Genomic DNA, 20043 nt, shown 5'->3' with positions numbered 1-20043 from the left:
GGGAATCTGGCTTACAATGTACTCCTAAATAACGATTTTCTAGCCGAAGCCATTACCATTTACCATACATTTTTTATATGCTCATTTACCCTATAATGAAATTTCAACAAGTGGTCAAACTAAACTATATACCTCACTTCTTTACCTATGCATTTTTCAGGATATCCAGTGATCCTCCACCACCAAGCCCATCACTAACGCGGCTAACGCCACCAGTTACCTCTCCTACAATCATCAGACCCTAACAACATAACTCAATCGAGTACTTCTATAGCCAATTCCTTTTTTCCAAAATTAAATGATCAACAATTGGAATGTAATGAGGATATTTTCAACTTTTCATTAAATTATTAACCGTAATATACTTAAAATTATACAAGTCTAAAGAGTTTACAATCAGTTATTCCTCTACTTTTTTTTGGTCAAAGTGTAAGAAAAATACAATTATAATTCAAAAATTACTATAAGCTCAAACCAACTACAAGTCTCATTAGGGGGATAAACAAATGAAACCCAACTACAAGCCAATCAAGGGGAGAAATAATCCCAAAAAATAGCAAACAATAGCTATTTGCCAGATGCTGACTGATCTTCTATGGTTTTAAAGGTCTCTTCTATTTCGTGATTCCAAAATTGATTGGCAACTTGGTTGTGCAATGTAGGTCCATCAACGGATGTATTGTTGCATTCGCATTTTCATTCTTTAAACATGTTTGAATGGCTTTCAATGTTCTCTTGTTTGTTTTTGTTTTAATCTGTTTTTGTTTACTGTGCAGAAGGGAAATAGGAGAGGGACAAAATGTGCTTGCTAAAGTACCCAAACGTTGGTTAATCATGTTTAGGGAGCGCCTAATCCATCCACCGTCACTCGGGAATTTTGTTCTCTGAAGAGGGCTCTGACTATGATCGCGCAATGAAAAGGTAGGTTTTATATGCATGGGTAAAGAAGTGAGGTATAAAGTTCAGTTTGACCACTTGTTGAAATTTCATTGTATGGTAAACGAGCATATAAAAAATGTACGGTAAATGGTAATGGATTGGGCTAGAAAATCGTTATTTAGGAGTACATTGTAAGCCAGATTCCCTTTCTTCGTTCTAAGGGTAAGTGTGTCATTTCCTCTTTTTTGTTACTAGCTCCATCCAGGGACAAATAGTGTAATTTCAGAAACCGTGGGGAAGTTTCTGTAGGGGAAGTCAGTGTAATTTAATTTACCCTAAGTTTATACTACTATATATAGCAAAGGAGATTTTTATGTAACCCTAAAAATCTAATACGCCGCCCGCCAGAGAGAGAGAGAGAGAGAGAGAGAGAGACGACGACGATGTCGATTAAGGAGAAACTAAATCAAGATCTGGTCACATACGCAGCTGGCGTGGCTGTATGGGGTGGTCATTATGCCGGTGCGACTGTTGTCATCGGCTGAGTTGTGGGGGTGAAACGACAGGTTTGAGAAAGCTGTGACCGAAACGTTGGGAACTATGTCGAACACTCTGGTGAAGATCTCAGGTGATGTTGAGGAAATCAAGAAGGCTAAGAAGGCGGCGACGGATGATGTCGCCACTGATCAATCTAAGAAGGGGGCAAGTGGTTCAAGCATGAAGTAAAACTTTTTTTCTTTGGTAATGCTTGAGGCAAAACATTTATCCTATGTTGTATCGTTATTTGATTTTATTTTTCGATTATTTTCTCGGCGTAACGTAGCCGCTCGATCTTGTCTCTCTAGAACAAAATGTGACTCTTCCTGCTCTTTTCCTTCCCAAAAGATTTACGGAAAGATTTACGGATAGGAAAGGTTCTGGCTTTTCTAGGCCAGGAGGGAGAGAAACAGTAGAGATGGAAGGTGCACCACTTTTTGAGATTAGATAGTGTATAGTGTAGTACACCACAACTTAGCATACTCCTATTTCCAGTTTTTTATTGTATTTTTTTAATTATTAGTCTGTCTTTTCTTTTTGGCTGGAATTCTTTTATTAAAGTTATATACCACGCTACGAATACTATAAGAGTAGCCCCAATTTCCCTGTTTTTTTATGTTTTATGTGGCGCATGCTAGTGATTGATATGTTTTATTCAAGTTGGGGATGAGAGGAAGAGAATTGTAATGCAAAAGTTGGGACCAAAGGTTCCCAGTTGCTCCCCTATTTCCAGAATCTATCAATAAAACTCCCTTTTCTTCTTCTTCTTCTTCTTCAATCTATTCTCTCTATCTCCCTATCTCTCTCGCTCAGTCACCCCTCTCTCGCTACAAACCCTAGAACAAGGACATGTTGAAACCTAATATATCTAGTCAAGAAATTATCTTATGAACGGGTATAAAGGTCTCTCATCAAAGGGCTGGACCTGTATTAGTTGTGCCTATCTCATCAGGTAAATTACGCTTTACAGGTATTTCAATAATACTAGTCCTCAGCAGTATTGTAATAAGAATCAGATCAAAATTGAATTCAAGAAAACTATTAAAAGTGGAAGCACATATACAATATACTTTTTGAATCGGCAAACAATTAATATTTAATGCATACCCTTCCGCCAGCTTCTCGCCCAAGACAATTCCACACGTTGCACACGACGAATAAAAATCACTGGAACAAATATATACAGGTAGAGAAATTATTTCGAAAGACAGAAATATAGCCGAATAATAGTTGAACACAATAGCAGCCGAAGACTAGCCCCATCGCGACTCCACCACCGTCTCTCTCTCTCTCTCTCTCTCTCTAAGCCCTGGAAGAACAAGGAGCTGTGGAAACATAATATATACGGTCGATAAATTATCTTATGAAACGGGTTCTCGTCGAAGGGCTGTACCTGTTTTAGCAGCCCGTTAAAATTACGCTTTACTAGTATTGTATTTCAAAATCAGAACAGTCTAAAGCCACCGACGGGCACGTGGGGCCCACTTCGGGTCTCGCACGGATGATTTGAGCCATTCAATAATTTTAAGAAAACCGAGCGGACTGCTGAAAAGTTAGCTCAATCCTACTTGTGTGGGTACTCGATCCAATCTTCTCTTTTTTCACGAATTCGAAAGAAGAATGAAAAAATAAAAGATTAGATCGAGAATCTAAACATATCGGATTGGTTTTTTTTTTTTTTGACGGGCCCACTCAATTTTTTTACAAAATTATTGAACGGCTCGGTCATTCGTGCGGTGTGCGGAGTGGGCCCCGCGTGCTCGACGGTGGCTCCTAGCGGTATGTGTAGGAGAGTCATTTCAATTTGTTTAGAATTTTTTTAAGGGTTCCTGGAGAAAATCAGCTCAACCCGATATCGGTAAGTGCTTAATCTATACGTTATTTGTTTGGTCCGTGCGATTAGAAAACAAAAAAAGAACTTAAGGATCAAGTCTGGCTGAACTGATTTTTGTATGGACCTTTTAAAAAAATTACTGAACAAATTGAATGCCTCATACCATTTGTATGAGATCTCGAAATGGTCTCTCAAAAGGTGATGTACAGATGGTAGGTGGTGTACACAAAGTGTTGTACCCATAGTAGGGCAAAAAATACCATTTAAAGTTAATGATAAAGCCACGGTCATATTCTTTCCTGCCACGACATTTTGATGTCCCTGACTATTATACCCTTCTGATCAGTCCAAGCGACACACACATCTACATCCACTTCTCTCTCTCTCAAATTTTTCCTGAAAGTAAGAAGCGAAACCCAGTTTGTAAATCATTCTCTCCCTTCGTCCCTTCCATGGCCTTCAATTGTCGTCACCGTCAACCCACTCGCAGATCAATCTGATCCCCTCTCATTAGGAACCGCCTGCCCATTGCCTCAATAAATTTCCTTTAATTCCCGGCCTCATTTGTAACCCATACGTCAAATTCTGCTCTCCAAATTAGCTCGCAATCTATGCATGTATACAAATAACAGACAGAGCAATGGTTGATTTTGGTAAATCATAGCCATTTAATGTTGGGATTTTTCAGATCACCCATTTCCACTTTCTTGTGTTAAAATATGGAGTTGAATCAATATAGAATTTAAGTGCTGGGTATGGTGGTACTGTAGATTGATTCAAATATGTAGGGAAATTGTCACTGTCATCATTGACAAAGGACCAAGGCCGTCGATCTCATCCTGTACGGCTGATTTGAAGGGCATCAATCTCACCCTGAGAATGATTTTGAAGCTTTTCTAATTTGTTTTGTATTCATGGCCCTCTCTAGTGGCGTTCCTCAGCGATTGGGTGGTCCAGAATACAGTAAAATGAGAGAGAGAGAGAGAGAGAGAGAGAGAGAGGCATAATTGTACAGCTACATGAAAAAGTCGTGGAATTAAAGAATATGGTCGTGGCATTATCACCATCCTTTAAATAATACTTCCTTAGAGTATCCACAATGCTATAATCAAAAGGTTTTTAAAGTTAACAATATTGATACAAAATATGATTTATAATGCTATAATCATATTTAACAACCTTCTTAGAAATAATTAAATTTTGGATTTTGGATAATCAAAATTAGCAATTTTTTGACAATAATCAAATTTAATAGACGTTACATATTTTCAATCAAATACATCAATCATTATACAAAAATGTTTTATCTCTCTTCTCTTTTCCTCTCTCTCTTTCTTTTCGAACAATATTCATGAAAAAAAAATTACTAGTTTTTTTTAGAAAACAGTTTTTTTTTCCAAAAAAAAGTTACAAAAAAACTATTTACTATTTCTAGTGATCAGAATTTTTAGGTTTTTGTAGTTCGGAAAAGATGATGTGATAAGTTTTGATTATCCAATTTTGATTATGCCATTGTAGACATATATATTGCTAACTTGGCAATTTTTTAAATGAATAATTAAAAGCTGACGTGACAACTTTTGATTATCAATTTTTGATTATAGCATTGTGGATACCCTTAGTAGTACGTTTGTTATTATGCTTTGTGAATCCCCAGTTTGAGCATCCAGAGTGGAATAATCAAAAGTTGTCACATCATCTTTTAGTTATCCATTTAAGAGGTTGCTAAGTTAGCAATGTAGATGCCTACAATGGCATAATCAAAATTGAATAATCAAAACTTCCCACATCACATTTTCAATCTATAAAAATCTAAAAATTGTCACCATATAAAATATTTTTTTAAAATCTTAATTTCCATTTGCTCAAAAGGATTGACCATGACATTCGGTTGACTTCTCATTTTATCGACCATATTCAACAGTCAAATTTTTATGTTTGTTGTTAGTCTTACACAATCCTTTTGAGGCACCTGAAAACAATACGAAAAAGAGAGAATACAATATGGGCGAGCAGGTAGGTCTCATTAAAGTGTGTTCCATTACAAGTTTACAACTATGGTCGAGCAGGAAGAGCCATTGGAGCCTCCATTATTATTGAAATTGAAGGATGGTGACAATGGTTCTTGCACTGTACGGCTGGCTGCTGGAATGTTCTCTGGTCTCACCTTTGGACTAAAAGAGGCTCGTGGAACTCATGATCGGGTAAATTGCCAATCATCTTCTATTACTTTTCATTACAATGTCTTGGACCTGTGTACCCGCTACTTTTGAATAAACCTTGAAGGGTTTTTTGATGGGATTTTTAGGCTTTTGTTTCAACGACTTGATACACCTCACTAGTACTACTAGAAATTACGTGGTTGGAGTCGTACATAGCAGGAAGCAAGTTCCGAAATTGATTTAAGTTGATTTTGAGTATGGGAAGTCCAAAATGTTTCCCATCTTGTTAAGCTTTTGTACAGTGTCTTCTCCATGCCTATGATTTGTACACTTATCATTCCCGGAACAGGTAACAGGAATGTGATACACCACATGCCCTATTCTGTGGTTTGGTATGGGTAAGCTTCATGGAATTCAACAAAACGATGAGTGAATTTCTAAGGTAATCAGACAAAACACATTTCTAGGAGCTTCTGGGAACTTTCAACATTTTCTCATCAAAATCCACTCTCTAGATTTCCGGTTTATGATGACTGATGTCCTTGGACAAGTGCAGGGATATTTTTGGTTCGTTAAATTCACAGTTTTGAAATGAAGGAAAGAAAAAAATTGAATTGTGGAACGTGCTTCACTAGGGTAACATAACTTCAGTTTAGAATGTATTCTCTAATAATTAGTAGGCGGTTTTGCTTTGGTGACTCCACTAAAGGCTATGCCTTAACGGTCTTTTGTATCCAATGTCGGGTTAGAGTCTTCTCTCTTTCAAGTAGGCATATCTGTGGTTACTCTCTAGAAGTTGTCGAGCACTGGTTTGGGCAGAGCTAGTATCTCACATCAGTCCGTCGGTTTCTTTTGGTGCAGAAAAATAGTGCAATGGCAAGAGAAATTACAGGGGCAGCGCTGGCTCCTACAGGATGATTCTTCTCAAGAACAGATCGTTCAAAGTGGTATAACTGAGGCTGCAATTGCAACCGCTGCTAACCTTCTGAAAGTGATTTTCTGGAAACCTGTCCTAGGAATTAAGTAGCTTCTTGTGAACGTCATATGGAAATACATGTCTAGTTCTTGTGGGAAAAAGACCTTGGTACGACTACTGTTTACTTGTATTTTGTAAGCAGCTCCATGATGTGACAGCATCTGGAGGGGTGGGGTATTCATGTTCCTGAAGATCTGTTTTTGGATACCTGAGGTTGGTACTTTGTTGGATCTTATCATCTTATTCTTGGATCAGCGTTTTAGTTACTCATGTTTTGTTAACTGCGCGCGCACATGTAGTACATGTCAAATTTCTAAACTCAAAACGATTACTTCGAATTCTCTGTCGAAGCAAAACTCCTTTGTTTATGCTACATAGCATGGGGAGGTCTGTCCCCATGGGGAGGTCTGTCCGTATTGTCGGAGCAATGTGGTCTTCGGTTAAAGAAAATATCTGTTTTTTTTTCTTGTTTCGTGTCTAGCTGGTCTCTTGAATTAAAAAAGAGGGAGACTATGCTATAAGGATTGAGGTGAAAATCCTTACTGTTTTCTTCTTTTTCTGTCTTAAAATGAACATTTCACAATGTACAGATATATAAGCGGAAATAGCATAGTCCATTGCAAGTTAGAGCATGTACACCAGTTATTAGCTAATAAAACTCGTAAACAGTGCACATTTTTCATTTTATACCTACTCATATCTCTTTTAACACCACACCAACACTATCTATTTAACTTATTCTTTATTAAAATATTATTACTTTAGAGGGAAGAAGTGAGTGAGAGAGAAGAGGACAATGCTCTAGATGATAGAAGAGGAGAGAGAAATTAATTGTTTAAAGAGAAGCTGACGAACAGTGCTTAGGTATTAATACCTAGCCATTTCAGGAAAGTCATTTTACCTTGGGATTTACCTCTGCTTCTGCTGCTTGGTTTTTTTGTTTCCCTTCGGTATAATACCTCAAAAAGGCATTTTAGCTCATCTGCTAAACATGCTCTTAGTGAGGTAAAAGGAGCTTCGGCACTTTGTGTTTTTGTTTTGTCTTTGTTTAGGGGGAATACTCGAAGAACAACAACGAGTGTATGTGTTTGCAAAGGAGAGCATTTTCTTCTTGAACCAAACTCCCGCAGCTATCCATGCTCCAATTCGGTCTAGTTTTAATGCAGCTATCCATGCTCCTATTTGGTCTAATTTGAGGCATTGCGGATTCATCCAAGGCCCAAAACAATGATTAGATCCATTCATTTTTATATCTTGCGTAGTAGTACGTTTTCTTAAAATGTGAGCAAGAGAGAGATATCTGATCAAAGCTAATTCGGATGTCCTCCGCGGAAAGCAAGTAAAGGAACAATGCCCGTAGGGGTGACGAGCTCTCAACACTCAACGCCTCATTGAAATGTTCAAGCCTGAAGAAGATCCTTATGGCTTTGTCTTGCAGGGTCAGCCCATGTCTGACTTTTTTAATTTTTTGATGATAAGTGCCCATGTCGACTTTATGCATGTGCATATTATTAAAATATTAAGGATTTTGATTATTGTTGAAAATTTGGGATAGTCTCACAAGACCGAAAATTAAAATATACTAGTAAAGTATTATAGACTTAGTAAAACTTAGCAATTGATATCTAATCAAGCTAATTTTTAATTGTACAAGTACTTCTTAACGAGACATATTTGATTTTGATTATTGTTATGAACTGAGCGTGGACTTAGAACCACCCCAAAACTGAATCGAACTTATTGGAGACGACCGTATATTGGTCCTATTTTTTGAGTTGGTTATAGAAATTGGGCGCTGCTATTCGCAGCCCTCTATTTACTCCCATAGCCCGTTAAAAATTTTCAATTATACTCGACAGCTAGTTACCGAAATTGAGATATATTTTCAGCGTCCAATTACCGAAATATAATATTTTTTTCAACAGATGTTTACCGAAAATCTCATTCAGCAGTTGTTTACCGAAAGTTGAACATATTTTCGACATATAGTTACCGAAATATAATCTTGTTTTCAACAGCAATTTACCGAAATGTTATTTATGATTTTCAACAATCATTTACCGAAATTTAGTGGGCTACGAGAGTAAATAGAGGGCTGCGAATAGCGGCGCCCTAGAAATTGTCGATGTAAAAGAGAGGAAACTTTATTTCAGAAGAAGCCCCCACATTTTTCCTTGATTACCAGCACGCCCCAGTTCCGGAAATAAACACACTTTCGTGCTCCTCGAAGTTTCGAACGAAAATCCCAATACTGAGACACAAAACACCTCTTCCGAGTAACATACAGCGAAGAGCTCTCTCTCTCTCTCTCTCTCTCTCTCTCTGTAAAAGCCCTCTAAAATCTCAGCTCTTCAAGATGAGTACCATGAAGTTTTGCCGCGAATGGTCAGTGGTCGATTAATCATTCCCTCTTTCATTCTTCCACCGAAAACACGCACCCACACACCCGCATAAGTAGATTATTACACATGAACTCATCTATGCATTTGTAGATACTTTGTAGACGAAAGTATGCAGTGAACTAATGCATGTGTGCTTATCATATGTATTGTTGTTTCCTTGTACTCCCTTAGCAACAACATTCTCTACCCTAAGGAAGACAAGGAGCAGAAAATCCTCCTTTACGCTTGCCGCAATTGCGATCACCAGGTCTCTCTCCCTCTCTCTGCATAATTTTGTTTTTATGCTCTTGAAGGTTAGGGTTTTATGGGTACGGCTTTATGCACAATCAAAGGGGACCTTAGACATTGAAACATGTTCCATGTAGGGTAATGCATTTGCTCCGCTGATTTGAAGCTCGACCAATTAGAAAACCCTAATTTCTAAATATCATGGTCTTGGGTTTGAGTCGTTTGACAATAGCTCAACGCTTATTTAACCCAGGATACTACATGAAATGGGGAGGGATTATAACGCAACCGAGCTATTCACAAGTAGCTCGAGCCTTGGCTCGTAAGTTAACGAGCTCGAGCTCAAGTTTTTAAGCTCGTTTAGTAAATAAGCCGAGCTCCAGTTAGTTGTAGCTCGGCTCGTTTGTAGCAGCTTGGCTTGTTTATAGAGGCTTTTTTCGTAAACGAACCAAGGTCGAAGTCGAACACTAGATACTAAATGAGCCAAGCTCGAGCTCGATAATTTCGCTCGACTTCAGCTCTAGCCAGACTATTTTTTAAAGAGCAAAGCTCGAACACTTCAAAAGTTCGGCTCGTTTGTAGCCCTAGGAGGGAAAGACTTCTTGACATTATGTCAATTTATTTTGAGACGTGAAAGGGTGAAGTGTAGAACTGTTGCATTAAGAGATTCATAGATATCATTATTTGCTGCAATTATTTGTGATGCTAATTTGTCGGGAGGTTTTTTCATGTTCGGTAGCTGTGGGCCTGTGGCGATGTAGAAACTTCAAATGGTTTGAGCCGAAAGTGTTCGGTTTTATAAGCTTTGTGCATTTGTACTCGTGTGAAAGTTGAAGGATATAAATAATTGGTGGAGGACTGATGATGAAAAATCACCTCATTATGTTTCTGTAGGGGTGTGAGATCATGTTCTGACTTTATTCAGATTTTACTCGGTATCTTAGTTGACAAGGGGTTGACAATGTCTGATGCTCTTTCATTTTCTTTCTTATTGATATTCAGGAGGTTGCCGATAACAATTGTGTCTACAGAAATGAGATACACCATTCAGTGGCGGAGCGAACACAAGTTTTGCAGGATGTGGCTGCGGATCCGACTCTTCCGCGCACCAAATCAGTTCGCTGTGCTCAATGCGGACACGGAGAAGCAGTTTTCTTCCAGGTCACTTTCTGTGATGTGAATATGGGTTATATTTTCTAAAATCTGTCTATATGGCTTCTTTAGTTAAGGTTGAAAGTCATTGCTGTATGCATTCTCTGAGCAGAGACTAGAAAGGCATATCAATGCTTGAGTCCCCTGTGCATGTAGTATAGCCTAGGGATTAAAGATTCCAACCTCAGAAAGACGTAAGTCGAACTATTTTGCTGTCATGTATATCAAATGGAACAATACTAGTCCTATGGTTTTCATTTGCGCAATTTGAAACTTAGATCTATGTATACGTTTAAGTACCAGCGAACATTAAGAAATCAGTTGAGTAACGTTTTAATGTTCGAACACTATGTAGTTGTGCATTCAGTTTGTCAATGTCTATTACAAAAGTTGCATTCATGCCATGTTCTCTGATTCTCTTTGCCATGTTCTCTGATTCTCTTTGCCATTTCATCCACTTGTGGTGTTCGCATCTAACCATGGAGTACATTGTATGACCTGTTCAAGCAATTAGATTTCTATTCTCAACCTATGATTTAGTTCAACCCATTTTGACTGTTGTTCTGCCTTTGGCTATGGGTATCTAAAGCAGAAAATTAGATGTTTGTTCGCATCCGCTAATTCTCTTATATTGGTGTTCGCATCTAACCCTGGAGTGCATGTCGTAGTTTCAGGATTTCTTTTTATTCACAACCATATTGCATAGCATTGTGTGAATCTAGAGAAAAGTAATTAGAAATTACTAATTAATGGTGAATATTTTTATGGCTGCAAAGAGATTTTGCAGTTTTGGAGTTGATTTGCTAATCTGGCAACTCTATTCTGTGGGTTCCAATTTTCCTGTATACCTTTGCCAAGTGCACAAATTGGGGATAATTTCTATCATTCTGAATTTTTTCTTTTCGTTGCGGAAAATGTGCAGGCAACTGCAAGGGGAGAAGAAGGTATGACGTTGTTCTTTGTTTGCTGCAACCCTAACTGCGGCCATCGTTGGAGAGATTGAGGTCGATCTGCTTGTGGTAATTCCGTGTGCTGAAGTTCAGTCTTGATGCAACTGACCATATCCTTGTTCTTCTTCTTTCTTTTGATCGTCGTCCTTGTTCTTCTTAGTTGGTTACCAGCGAAAGATGAGAACTTTTGCATGAATCTGTGCAATTGCTGAATCTCAAATCTAACCGTTGCTATATTTAATTAGCAAAACTACTCAGTCACATTATTCTGCATGTACTTTTTACCGGTAATATTAGAGTGATCACATTTCGGTTCTATGTTTGGTTTTCTTAATATGACATCTTACACGAATCAATAAGGCATAAAGAACAGATGGTATCTAAGCGGCTAAGCCTGGTATCCAGAAACTGACTGGGTTGTATGTATAGATCTAGTTGGCTAGAGCCTTGGTCCAGTTGGTCAGGTCCTGTGACTTTTCCATATGTGAAGCCATGAGTTTGGACTTCTAGGGGTGGATGGTTAAAAATCTATTCCTCACTCACCATTGAATTCGGACTTTGTAATTTGGAGATTAGTCAGGGTGAAACTTGGGAAATCTTCATCTGTAGCCAAAAAAATTAATCTAAGAAAAGATGATCTTTAAAACATTTTCTTAGTTAGTTAAAAAACCACTATGGTTATACATGACGGGCATATATCATCTAGTCCACAAGAATCATAGTAATTATTACTAGTATTGAGCATTAGCTGCGGTATGAAAATTAAGGAGATACGACCAAGTAACATTATGTGTCATTTGTGAGGGTATATCAAAAGGACTATGATTTGTTTTTCGATCGCCTGATTTCTAATTGGCCAGCTCTAGCCTCCAAGACTTAAGATACGAGTTTATTCGTTTGGGGTCTCAAAACTTCTGTGCACGATTTCCAATAAATTTTTTTCCTCTCTTTTTTTGGTAATAGAAGATGCATTAAACATAAATTAAGAGTTTACAAACCGAGGGTATACAACCCCAATCAATCCGCATAAAATAAACTAGCAATACAATTAGGCATATAAGGGTAGATATGAAAATCTCCCGCCGAAATAGGTACATTATTTGCCAACGCATCCGCACAATGATTTGCTTCCTGGAAGATATGCTTGATAGACACCGCTTCAAATTCTTCTAGGAGAGACCTGCAATCAAGTAAAATGTTACCGAGTGGGTGGTTTGTCGTGTGATGATCACCAATCAACTGTACCACACCCAAAGCATCAACTTCGATTTCCAACTTGTTCACATTTTCTGCCTTTGCCAAAACCAGGCCATCCCGTAAGGCCAAAATTTCAGCCATGAGGCTGGAGTTCACCTGCAAATTTCTATGGAAACCACCAACCCATCTACCAAAGTGATCACGGAGAATACCTCCCGTACCTGCCGTGCCAGTGCAGCATTAAAAGCTACGTCTGTGTTGAGCTTGAAAAAATTTTCACAAGGAGGAACCCACCCCACACCAATGCCATTTCTCTGCCCCTTGGGTTTATCCTGGACCAAGAAATGCCATTCCAAGGATTTGTTTATGATGGTCTTAGCAATAGAAGCAGGTCCGGCCAATTCGAGTTGGAGTTAAATTCGAAGATGTGCTTATTTCTATCGACCCAAATATGCCAAATAGCAAAGAGGAAAACGACTTTCCAAGGGGTGCCCGAACAGTGGGTACCCAAAATCCTTGCAATGGTGATGATCCAGTCAAAGGAGTTATTCTGAGAGTTAAGCAAGGGAAACTGAATTGCCGTCCAAATAGGCACAGCTCGACTACAGTCGCGAAGAACGTGACAGTCACAAGGGCATCAACTACAGTCCGGGGAGGAGGTGATATGACGAGTAAAAAGATTGTTACCTGTAAGAAGACGATCCTGGACAGCAAGCCAGACGAAGTGCTGGATGCGATAGGTACACAGAAGGCGCCAAATCCATTTCCAGTGGAGATTGGAGGTGAGGGATTCTGTGGGAATAAGGAGGGAGTGGGCAGCGGTTTTTCTCTCTCTGTGCTTATTACTCTTAAAAACATCTTTCGAAACTCAAACCAAACAGGGTTTTCAATGGCAGCTGCCTAGACCCTCTCTCTCTCTCTCTCTCTCTCTCTCTCTGTAATAGTACGTTTCAACTCTGCAAGCTGCCTAATTACCAATGGCTAATTCTGCAGTGCTGATTTGAAAGCGCATTGGACGGCATATGCCTTAATTACCTTGAATGACATGAACAAAAGGGCGCATTCTACAATGAATAGATTCTGCTCGACGATAAAAAGTAGACATGGAAAGGACACGAAAGTAGTCCGTCCATTTTTCACAACAATGTGCTGTTGGTTTTGTTTTTTTTGACGGTCAGGATATCCGGGCCAGTTTACGTATACATCAACTAATTTTCTTCCGGCTTCAGTTAGAGACAAATCACATCAACTAATTTCCTTCCGGAAAGAGTGAACCCTGGTCAATTGGCGTGAAAGTAAACCTACCAACCAACTGAACTAACCCTTGAAACTTATGTGTTGTTGGTTTTTGACATGTAACACTCCATTCTTGGTAATATCTGAAAGTAATACATTAATGGGAAAATCTTCAATACACACCCCTTTAAGGTGTGTACCATATGCACCTATTGTGTGGTTCATATTGTGCCACCTCATAAAAAATTACTTGTAGGATCGGTCATTCATAACATTTTATTTCGTATCGTAACTTTTATACTAAAAATTCGTAACTTTTCAACAATATGATTCGTAACTTTTTATGACGCAGCGGAATTCACGAGAGATTAGTTAGCGTACTAATCCAAACGAGATAAACAACTCGTCGCAACGAGCAAATCTTGCGCACAAGAAAGAAAGAGAAAATCTCTGCAATATTATTAATCAAAAAGCTACATAAACTCTAGGTTACAAACCCTTAAATAGGCTGAAACCCTAGAAACCCTAAAAATAAACTTGGAAAATAAAAAGTGCCATAATTTGGGGCTTTTCCTAAAACTGAAAACGGGAAAGAAAAACAAGACTTTCCCAAAAAGAATCAACTTAAAAGGAAATATGGTCTAAAGAGTTATTAATGAAACAAATCTTTCCTAAAACGGCAAAATAACGCAATTGAAGGCCTATACGAAGGAATTAGGCCGAAAAGCACCATCGATCATCAACTTAGGGTTAATGAGTATTGACCGGAGCGCGAAATTAAGTCAGCCCACCAAGTTTGGGCCTATTCCGAGCTCGTCCGAATTTAGCCAATTTGGGTAATCTGAAATTAAACACCGTTTGGACTTTCGGGGCTTGGCTCGGTCCAGCTGATCATGGAATTGGGCCTCCACGTGTTCTACATCATTTTAGCAATAGATTCATAACATTTTGGGATTCATAACATTTTGGTGTATTTTAATAAGAGTGCATATGATACACATCCAAATAAGAGGTGTATATTGTAGCACTTTCCTTAATTAATTAGTACATCATTTGCACGACCCCATGGAACAATTCAATCAATTCCAATGGTAATTTCGTTCAAAGACGGAAATTGGGATTAGGAAGCCAGCTTTTAGCTTTTAGACTTTAGCTTTCCATGAATTTCCTTATGTAGACTGGCATCTCTAACTTGTTGGGATATGGTGGAAAAATAAGATCCAGAAACGAATTACTAACTCCCAACCGGAATACTCAAAAAGACGGTAAGATAAACGAACTCTATATCCATTAATTGCCTTGTCCTGTTCTTTTCCAATTCCATGGTTACCTCCACAAAAACAAGTAACTGTTCCTTGATGATGGCTGCTACAATGCTTCTTCTGGGAGTACTATTCCTAGCATGCTTTGATCGTACAGGTCTCTCTCTCTCTCTCTCTCTCTCTGCTACATGGTCAGGGTGCGGGTATTACCAAAAAAATATGATTCATTTTATTCATAATTTAAGAGCTCTACAAATATATGTAGTACTCAGTACTAGACAAAACGTCCAATAAAGCATATCGGAGGATTAACTCGTATGATCAATACCCTGGCTAGTGTCAAATGTTATTAATTAGATTTGATCGAGTAACGCACGCATAAATTCTATTCAACACGCTTATCCAAAAAAAAAAAAAAAATTCTATTCAACACATATGGCATGATCCTATAGATCCTATGTCACACCCCACTCTTGCATGATCAAGGCCCGCACAAAGTGGTGACATCCTGTCACAACCTGTGCATTTCCCAGGATAGACTTGCTTAGGCATTTATGTTAAATAAAGAAAAAGAATTTACTGCAAATCGTAACCGAGACCAATGGAGGCTTGAGTTTGAGCCCCACGAGGGGCGGGTTTTGGGTTCAAGCTAGGCTATGTACAATCTCTGATTCCTTTGTTCATGACTAACATAGTAATAATCCGCTAACCCCCGCTGATATATAAAGTGTGACCAAAAAAAATCTCTCTTTAACGCCGAGCAAAAAAAAAAAAAAAATCTCTTAAACACCTGATCACTATAACGAACCCAGCTCCAGATCACTATAACGAACCCAGCTCCAGCCCTAAAACGTATGTCATACAACCTTTCTTTTTTCTTTTTTGGTTGCTAGGTGTCCTCTAGGGACACTTGTACATTAGGGGTTAAATACCAATTATTTATGAGGTGTCATTTCTACCATCCGTAATACTTATCATCAACTAACTAAACTTATTGTTATTAGGAACACGCTGTATTACTAATTAACTATATCTCAACACTATTTTACATGTATAAGATGGTATAATACATGCCAATACGCAACAGTATAAAGCCTAAACAATCGTGGCCTTGACTATCAACTTATTTTTATTGTCACTAATACTGTTTTTCCATGAATGAATAGCAATTCGATCCCCAATCATTGAGAAACACGTATTCAATTAGAGTGTCATTTAACATTCCAGGTGTCCTATCAAGTCATACATGAGTGGATGCTAAGATCAAGTCTTACCTCCTCCTATGTATATAAAAAGGGCAAGAATCTTGAGACACGATCGTATAATTTAAACGCGCTTGTGAGATTGATACTCATATCCACCTCCATACCCTCAATGGATGCAGCTGCACAATCGATAGGTGTGTGTTATGGTATGCTAGGCGACAACCTACCACCAGCATCAGAAGTCGTAGCCCTCTACAAAACTCGAGGAATCCAAAAGATGAGAATCTATGATCCGAATCAAGCCACTTTACATGCGCTCAGAGGGTCCAACATTGAACTCATGCTGGATGTCCCGAACTCGGATCTCTTGAGTCTGGCTTCCAATCCTACCAATGCAAATTCATGGGTTCAAAGAAACATTAGGAACTTCTGGCCAGGGGTCAAATTTCGGTACATAGCCGTTGGAAATGAGGTTGGGCCCACAACAGGCCTAGCCCAATTCGTTCTTCCTGCCATGCGAAATGTCTACAATGCCATTGCTTCAGCTGGACTCCAGAACCAAATCAAGGTCTCGTTGATACTACTTTTCATGGAAATCATTCAATTGGGTCTTTCTTACTTTACAAAAGGAATTAAGAAGTGAAGTTTATAATTTCAAAGTGAATTTTTGGATGGCATTACAGGTTTTTGGGTATGGTAAACTTTGTTCAACTTGAGTTCGACCTTTCCATCGCTCATTCATCCTCTGGTCTCATGAAGCGAAAAGTTGAATTGGTCTCATGAAGCAAAAAGTTGAATTATAAGTTGATTATATCTCGCAGTTTTCAGTCAAATGACAAACCTTCTTTTTCAACAAGTCATGCAATGAAAAGTCGTGATTTGTGAAGTTTACAATGTTTTTTGAGGGACAATCTATAATGATTTTGTGATTCAATTCTCAACAGGTTTCGACTGCAATTGACATGACACTTCTAGGGAACTCCTATCCGCCATCACAAGGTGCCTTTCGAGGTGAAGTTACGGCATTCCTAAACCCAAGTATCGCCTTCTTAGCACAAATCAAATCGCCCTTACTGGCGAATATCTACCCTTACTTTAGCTACTCCGGCAACCCACGTGACATCTCCCTGCCCTATGCCTTGTTCACTTCTCCGTCAAATGTAGTTTGGGATGGGCAATGTGGGTACCAAAACTTGTTCGATGCCATGTTGGATGCCTTGTATGCCGCCCTTGATAGGTCTGGTGGAGCTAACTTGGACGTGGTGGTGTCAGAAACCGGGTGGCCTTCTGCAGGGGCGTTTGGAGCGTCAGTCGATAATGCACGTACTTATAATTCAAATTTGATTCGGCATGTCAAGGGAGGCACCCCGAGGAGGCCTAACAGAGCTACAGAAGCATACTTGTTTGCAATGTTCGACGAGAATAATAAGCAACCCGAGTTGGAAAAACACTTTGGGCTGTTTTCCCCGAATAAGCAGCCGAAGTATCCGCTCAATTTTGGCGCGGCAGAAAGGATTTGGGATGTTACTGCTGGAAATAATGCATCAGTTTATCTGAGTGGTGATGTGTAATAAGGAATCAGGGCTATATATCATCGATCCTATGCTACTTTAAATAAGGGATATCATGTGTGATCTTTTTCAACATGTAGCTAGCTATAACATATTGCTTTGTTGGCATCTGTAAATTTTTTTGCAAATCTTTTGATCGAGCCTTTCAAAGATGAGAAAAACTTCTTTACGGGGTGTCTTGTCAAGAAGATTTATGGCGCTAAATCGCGCGTGTCCAAAAGTATTTTGAACGGCCCGAATTAAAAATTAATTTTGACTGGTAAAAATTGAAAACACATCTTAACCATTGATTGCGAGAATGGACGGGTAAGATTTAGCTGAGTCGTGAATAACTTATTCACGGCACGGCTCCGCCGTGAATAAGTTTCTCTCTTCAAAGATTATGGCATCGCAAAAGTCCCCTTCCAGAACGAGAAATAAGTCCTTATTTTTTAAGAAAGCAATTTCAAGCTCAAAAATAATAGACTTCATGAAATCTAAAAATATGCAATATAAATCTTGTTTGAAAGATCTCGATAAAATTTTTTATACGGTGCAATAAAAATCAAAAAATTATTTTTTATTTGTATTATTTTTAAATTTAAAAATATAAAATAAATAGTTATTTTTTAAGAAGGTATTCTGGAACGGAAACTACAAAAGTTGAAGTCTGCAATGTAAAAGAGATGATGGGTATAGAAAAAAGAAATGGTGTGGCTGCTGGGATTCGAGCCCAGGTCTCCACGGCCACAACGTGGAATTCTTACCACTAAACTACAGCCACCAGATGGTTGATCAACGTCGTAGTTTAATTATTTAACCAATACCTTCATCTAGCCCAATGCCTTTTCTATACACAAGCCCGGTTGTGAACTTTGTTATCCACAACCACAAGCTCAAGAGTTAGTACTGTTGAACTTTCTCATATTTGGAATCCTTCGAATGAAAACAAAAAAAGGTATCATAGCTAACCAGATGTGCAGTTTGATAATATCGAGCATGAAATAATAGTGTACGGAATAGGTTTAAATTAACATCAATCCACTTTAATTAATTAGTAGAGTGAGTTAGGCTGGAGATGTACTTTACGAGAAAGAAATCACTACTCCGATGCAAAAAAAGAGGGTAATTATACAAAATAATGACTCATCCGCTTTGCTAGCTCTTGATTGATTATTAGAGTGTCAATTTCAAAGCACTATCCAGTGTTTCGAAAAAAGATTGTCTTTACGGCCTTAAACATCGTAAGATAACTAGAGAGCAATTCGACATTAGATAACTAGGATTGTCTTTGATTGAAGGTTGTGCATTTTCAAATTTTCGTCATATCGTGCAATTGAAATTGCATAGAAACAAAAGCAAACGACTTTGTGGATTGGCCAATTAATGCCCACGTGTTCTCCAAAATGATCTTTACTATGTGGGAAAACTTCCCCCTTTTTTTTTTTATCAGCAGAAAACTTCACTTCATGACGGTATAAAATTTACCTCACTTGATGAGAGAATATATTGGAGTATGAATATTACAGGAACTATATCGAACTTATTAAGGTAATTTATTTCCAAACTTTAAAAATTTTTTTTTTTAATTGCACCCATCTCTTTGTCAATCGTCATATACTAGTGATGCAGTTTTATGAGAGAATGTATGAAAGCTGAATAATGCAGTTTTATTTAGTTCCTCATCGATTGACATATTCAGGAGACCTTGCTAAACCAGTGAAATTTGGGAGCATAACCGAAACATATTTTCAATAACCAACAACTAACCTGATTTGCCTATGAATTTTTAACTAGGCCAAACAACTACTTCAAGTATCGATCACGTAGTAGAAAAACCATGGCCAATGCGGAAAGGTGTTTCATTTTGCTTAGCTCACTATACTCAAAGAAAAGTACACCATAAACATCCCAAAAGCAGTGTTTTGTTTCCAATATATAACAAAAAACAGAATGCTAGAACTTGTAATCCTGGTAACAGGTAAATCTCCGAAGATACGCAAGTCTCAAATGTACAAAAAGAGGACATCTGATGGGTACTCCAAGTATACCAGACACGGAGTAAAATATACGGTACCATGGTCAACCATCTAAAGCTTGATCAACCACCAACAAGCCCTGCAACCAATGGAAAAGAGGAGGAAATTTTCAAAATTTCTGGAGTAAAGTCATGCATACAAGCAAAGCAATGAGACCCCAAGGGTAATAATGCAACAAAAGTTTGAATTCAAGCACACACATGAATAAGCTCAAGGCATAAGCAGCACATTCAAGAGAAATTCAACGCGAAGATCTTAAAATTTAAGTAATATGACGAAACACTCCCTTTCGGTTACTTCATCAGAAGGGTGAAAACTTGCAAGCGTTATTGTTCTGCCTTTAGGATATGGATTTCAAAATGAGCATTACTACTAAAATGATCGCATTTATCTAGTGTATCAGAATTAATTTAAGTATCACACACACAGATGTA

At 38.3% G+C, this 20043-nt stretch overlaps 2 protein-coding genes and 1 non-coding gene across 4 annotated transcripts; 2 read left to right on the top strand and 1 right to left on the bottom strand.

The window, feature by feature from the left end:
* The first annotated feature begins 8591 nt into the window (after positions 1-8591).
* On the top strand, positions 8592-11438 carry LOC131315928 (DNA-directed RNA polymerases II, IV and V subunit 9A). The gene is made up of 4 exons (XM_058345172.1): positions 8592-8773; positions 8962-9037; positions 10021-10179; positions 11093-11438. The coding sequence occupies exons 1-4, from the start codon at positions 8745-8747 to the stop codon at positions 11171-11173; spliced, it is 345 nt and encodes a 114-aa protein (XP_058201155.1). The 5' UTR covers positions 8592-8744; the 3' UTR covers positions 11174-11438.
* A 3470-nt stretch (positions 11439-14908) lies between these two features.
* LOC131315927 (lichenase) lies at positions 14909-17660 on the top strand. Of its 2 annotated transcripts, XM_058345170.1 has the most exons (3): positions 14909-14972; positions 16200-16588; positions 16965-17660. In XM_058345170.1, the coding sequence occupies exons 1-3, from the start codon at positions 14912-14914 to the stop codon at positions 17589-17591; spliced, it is 1077 nt and encodes a 358-aa protein (XP_058201153.1). In that variant the 5' UTR covers positions 14909-14911; the 3' UTR covers positions 17592-17660. The 2 variants fall into 2 exon arrangements, with proteins under 2 accessions (XP_058201153.1, XP_058201152.1); XM_058345169.1 differs by lacking the exon at positions 14909-14972 and having other exon boundaries at positions 16057-16588.
* A 622-nt stretch (positions 17661-18282) lies between these two features.
* TRNAH-GUG (transfer RNA histidin (anticodon GUG)) lies at positions 18283-18354 on the bottom strand. The gene has a single exon. It is a non-coding gene; the product is annotated as a tRNA-His (tRNA).
* Between the last annotated feature and the right edge of the window lie 1689 nt (positions 18355-20043).

The sequence above is a fragment of the Rhododendron vialii genome, chromosome 2a (assembly GCF_030253575.1).
Source record: "Rhododendron vialii isolate Sample 1 chromosome 2a, ASM3025357v1".
Taxonomy (NCBI): domain Eukaryota; kingdom Viridiplantae; phylum Streptophyta; class Magnoliopsida; order Ericales; family Ericaceae; genus Rhododendron; species Rhododendron vialii.
This window is presented reverse-complemented; position numbering and strand designations above follow the sequence as displayed.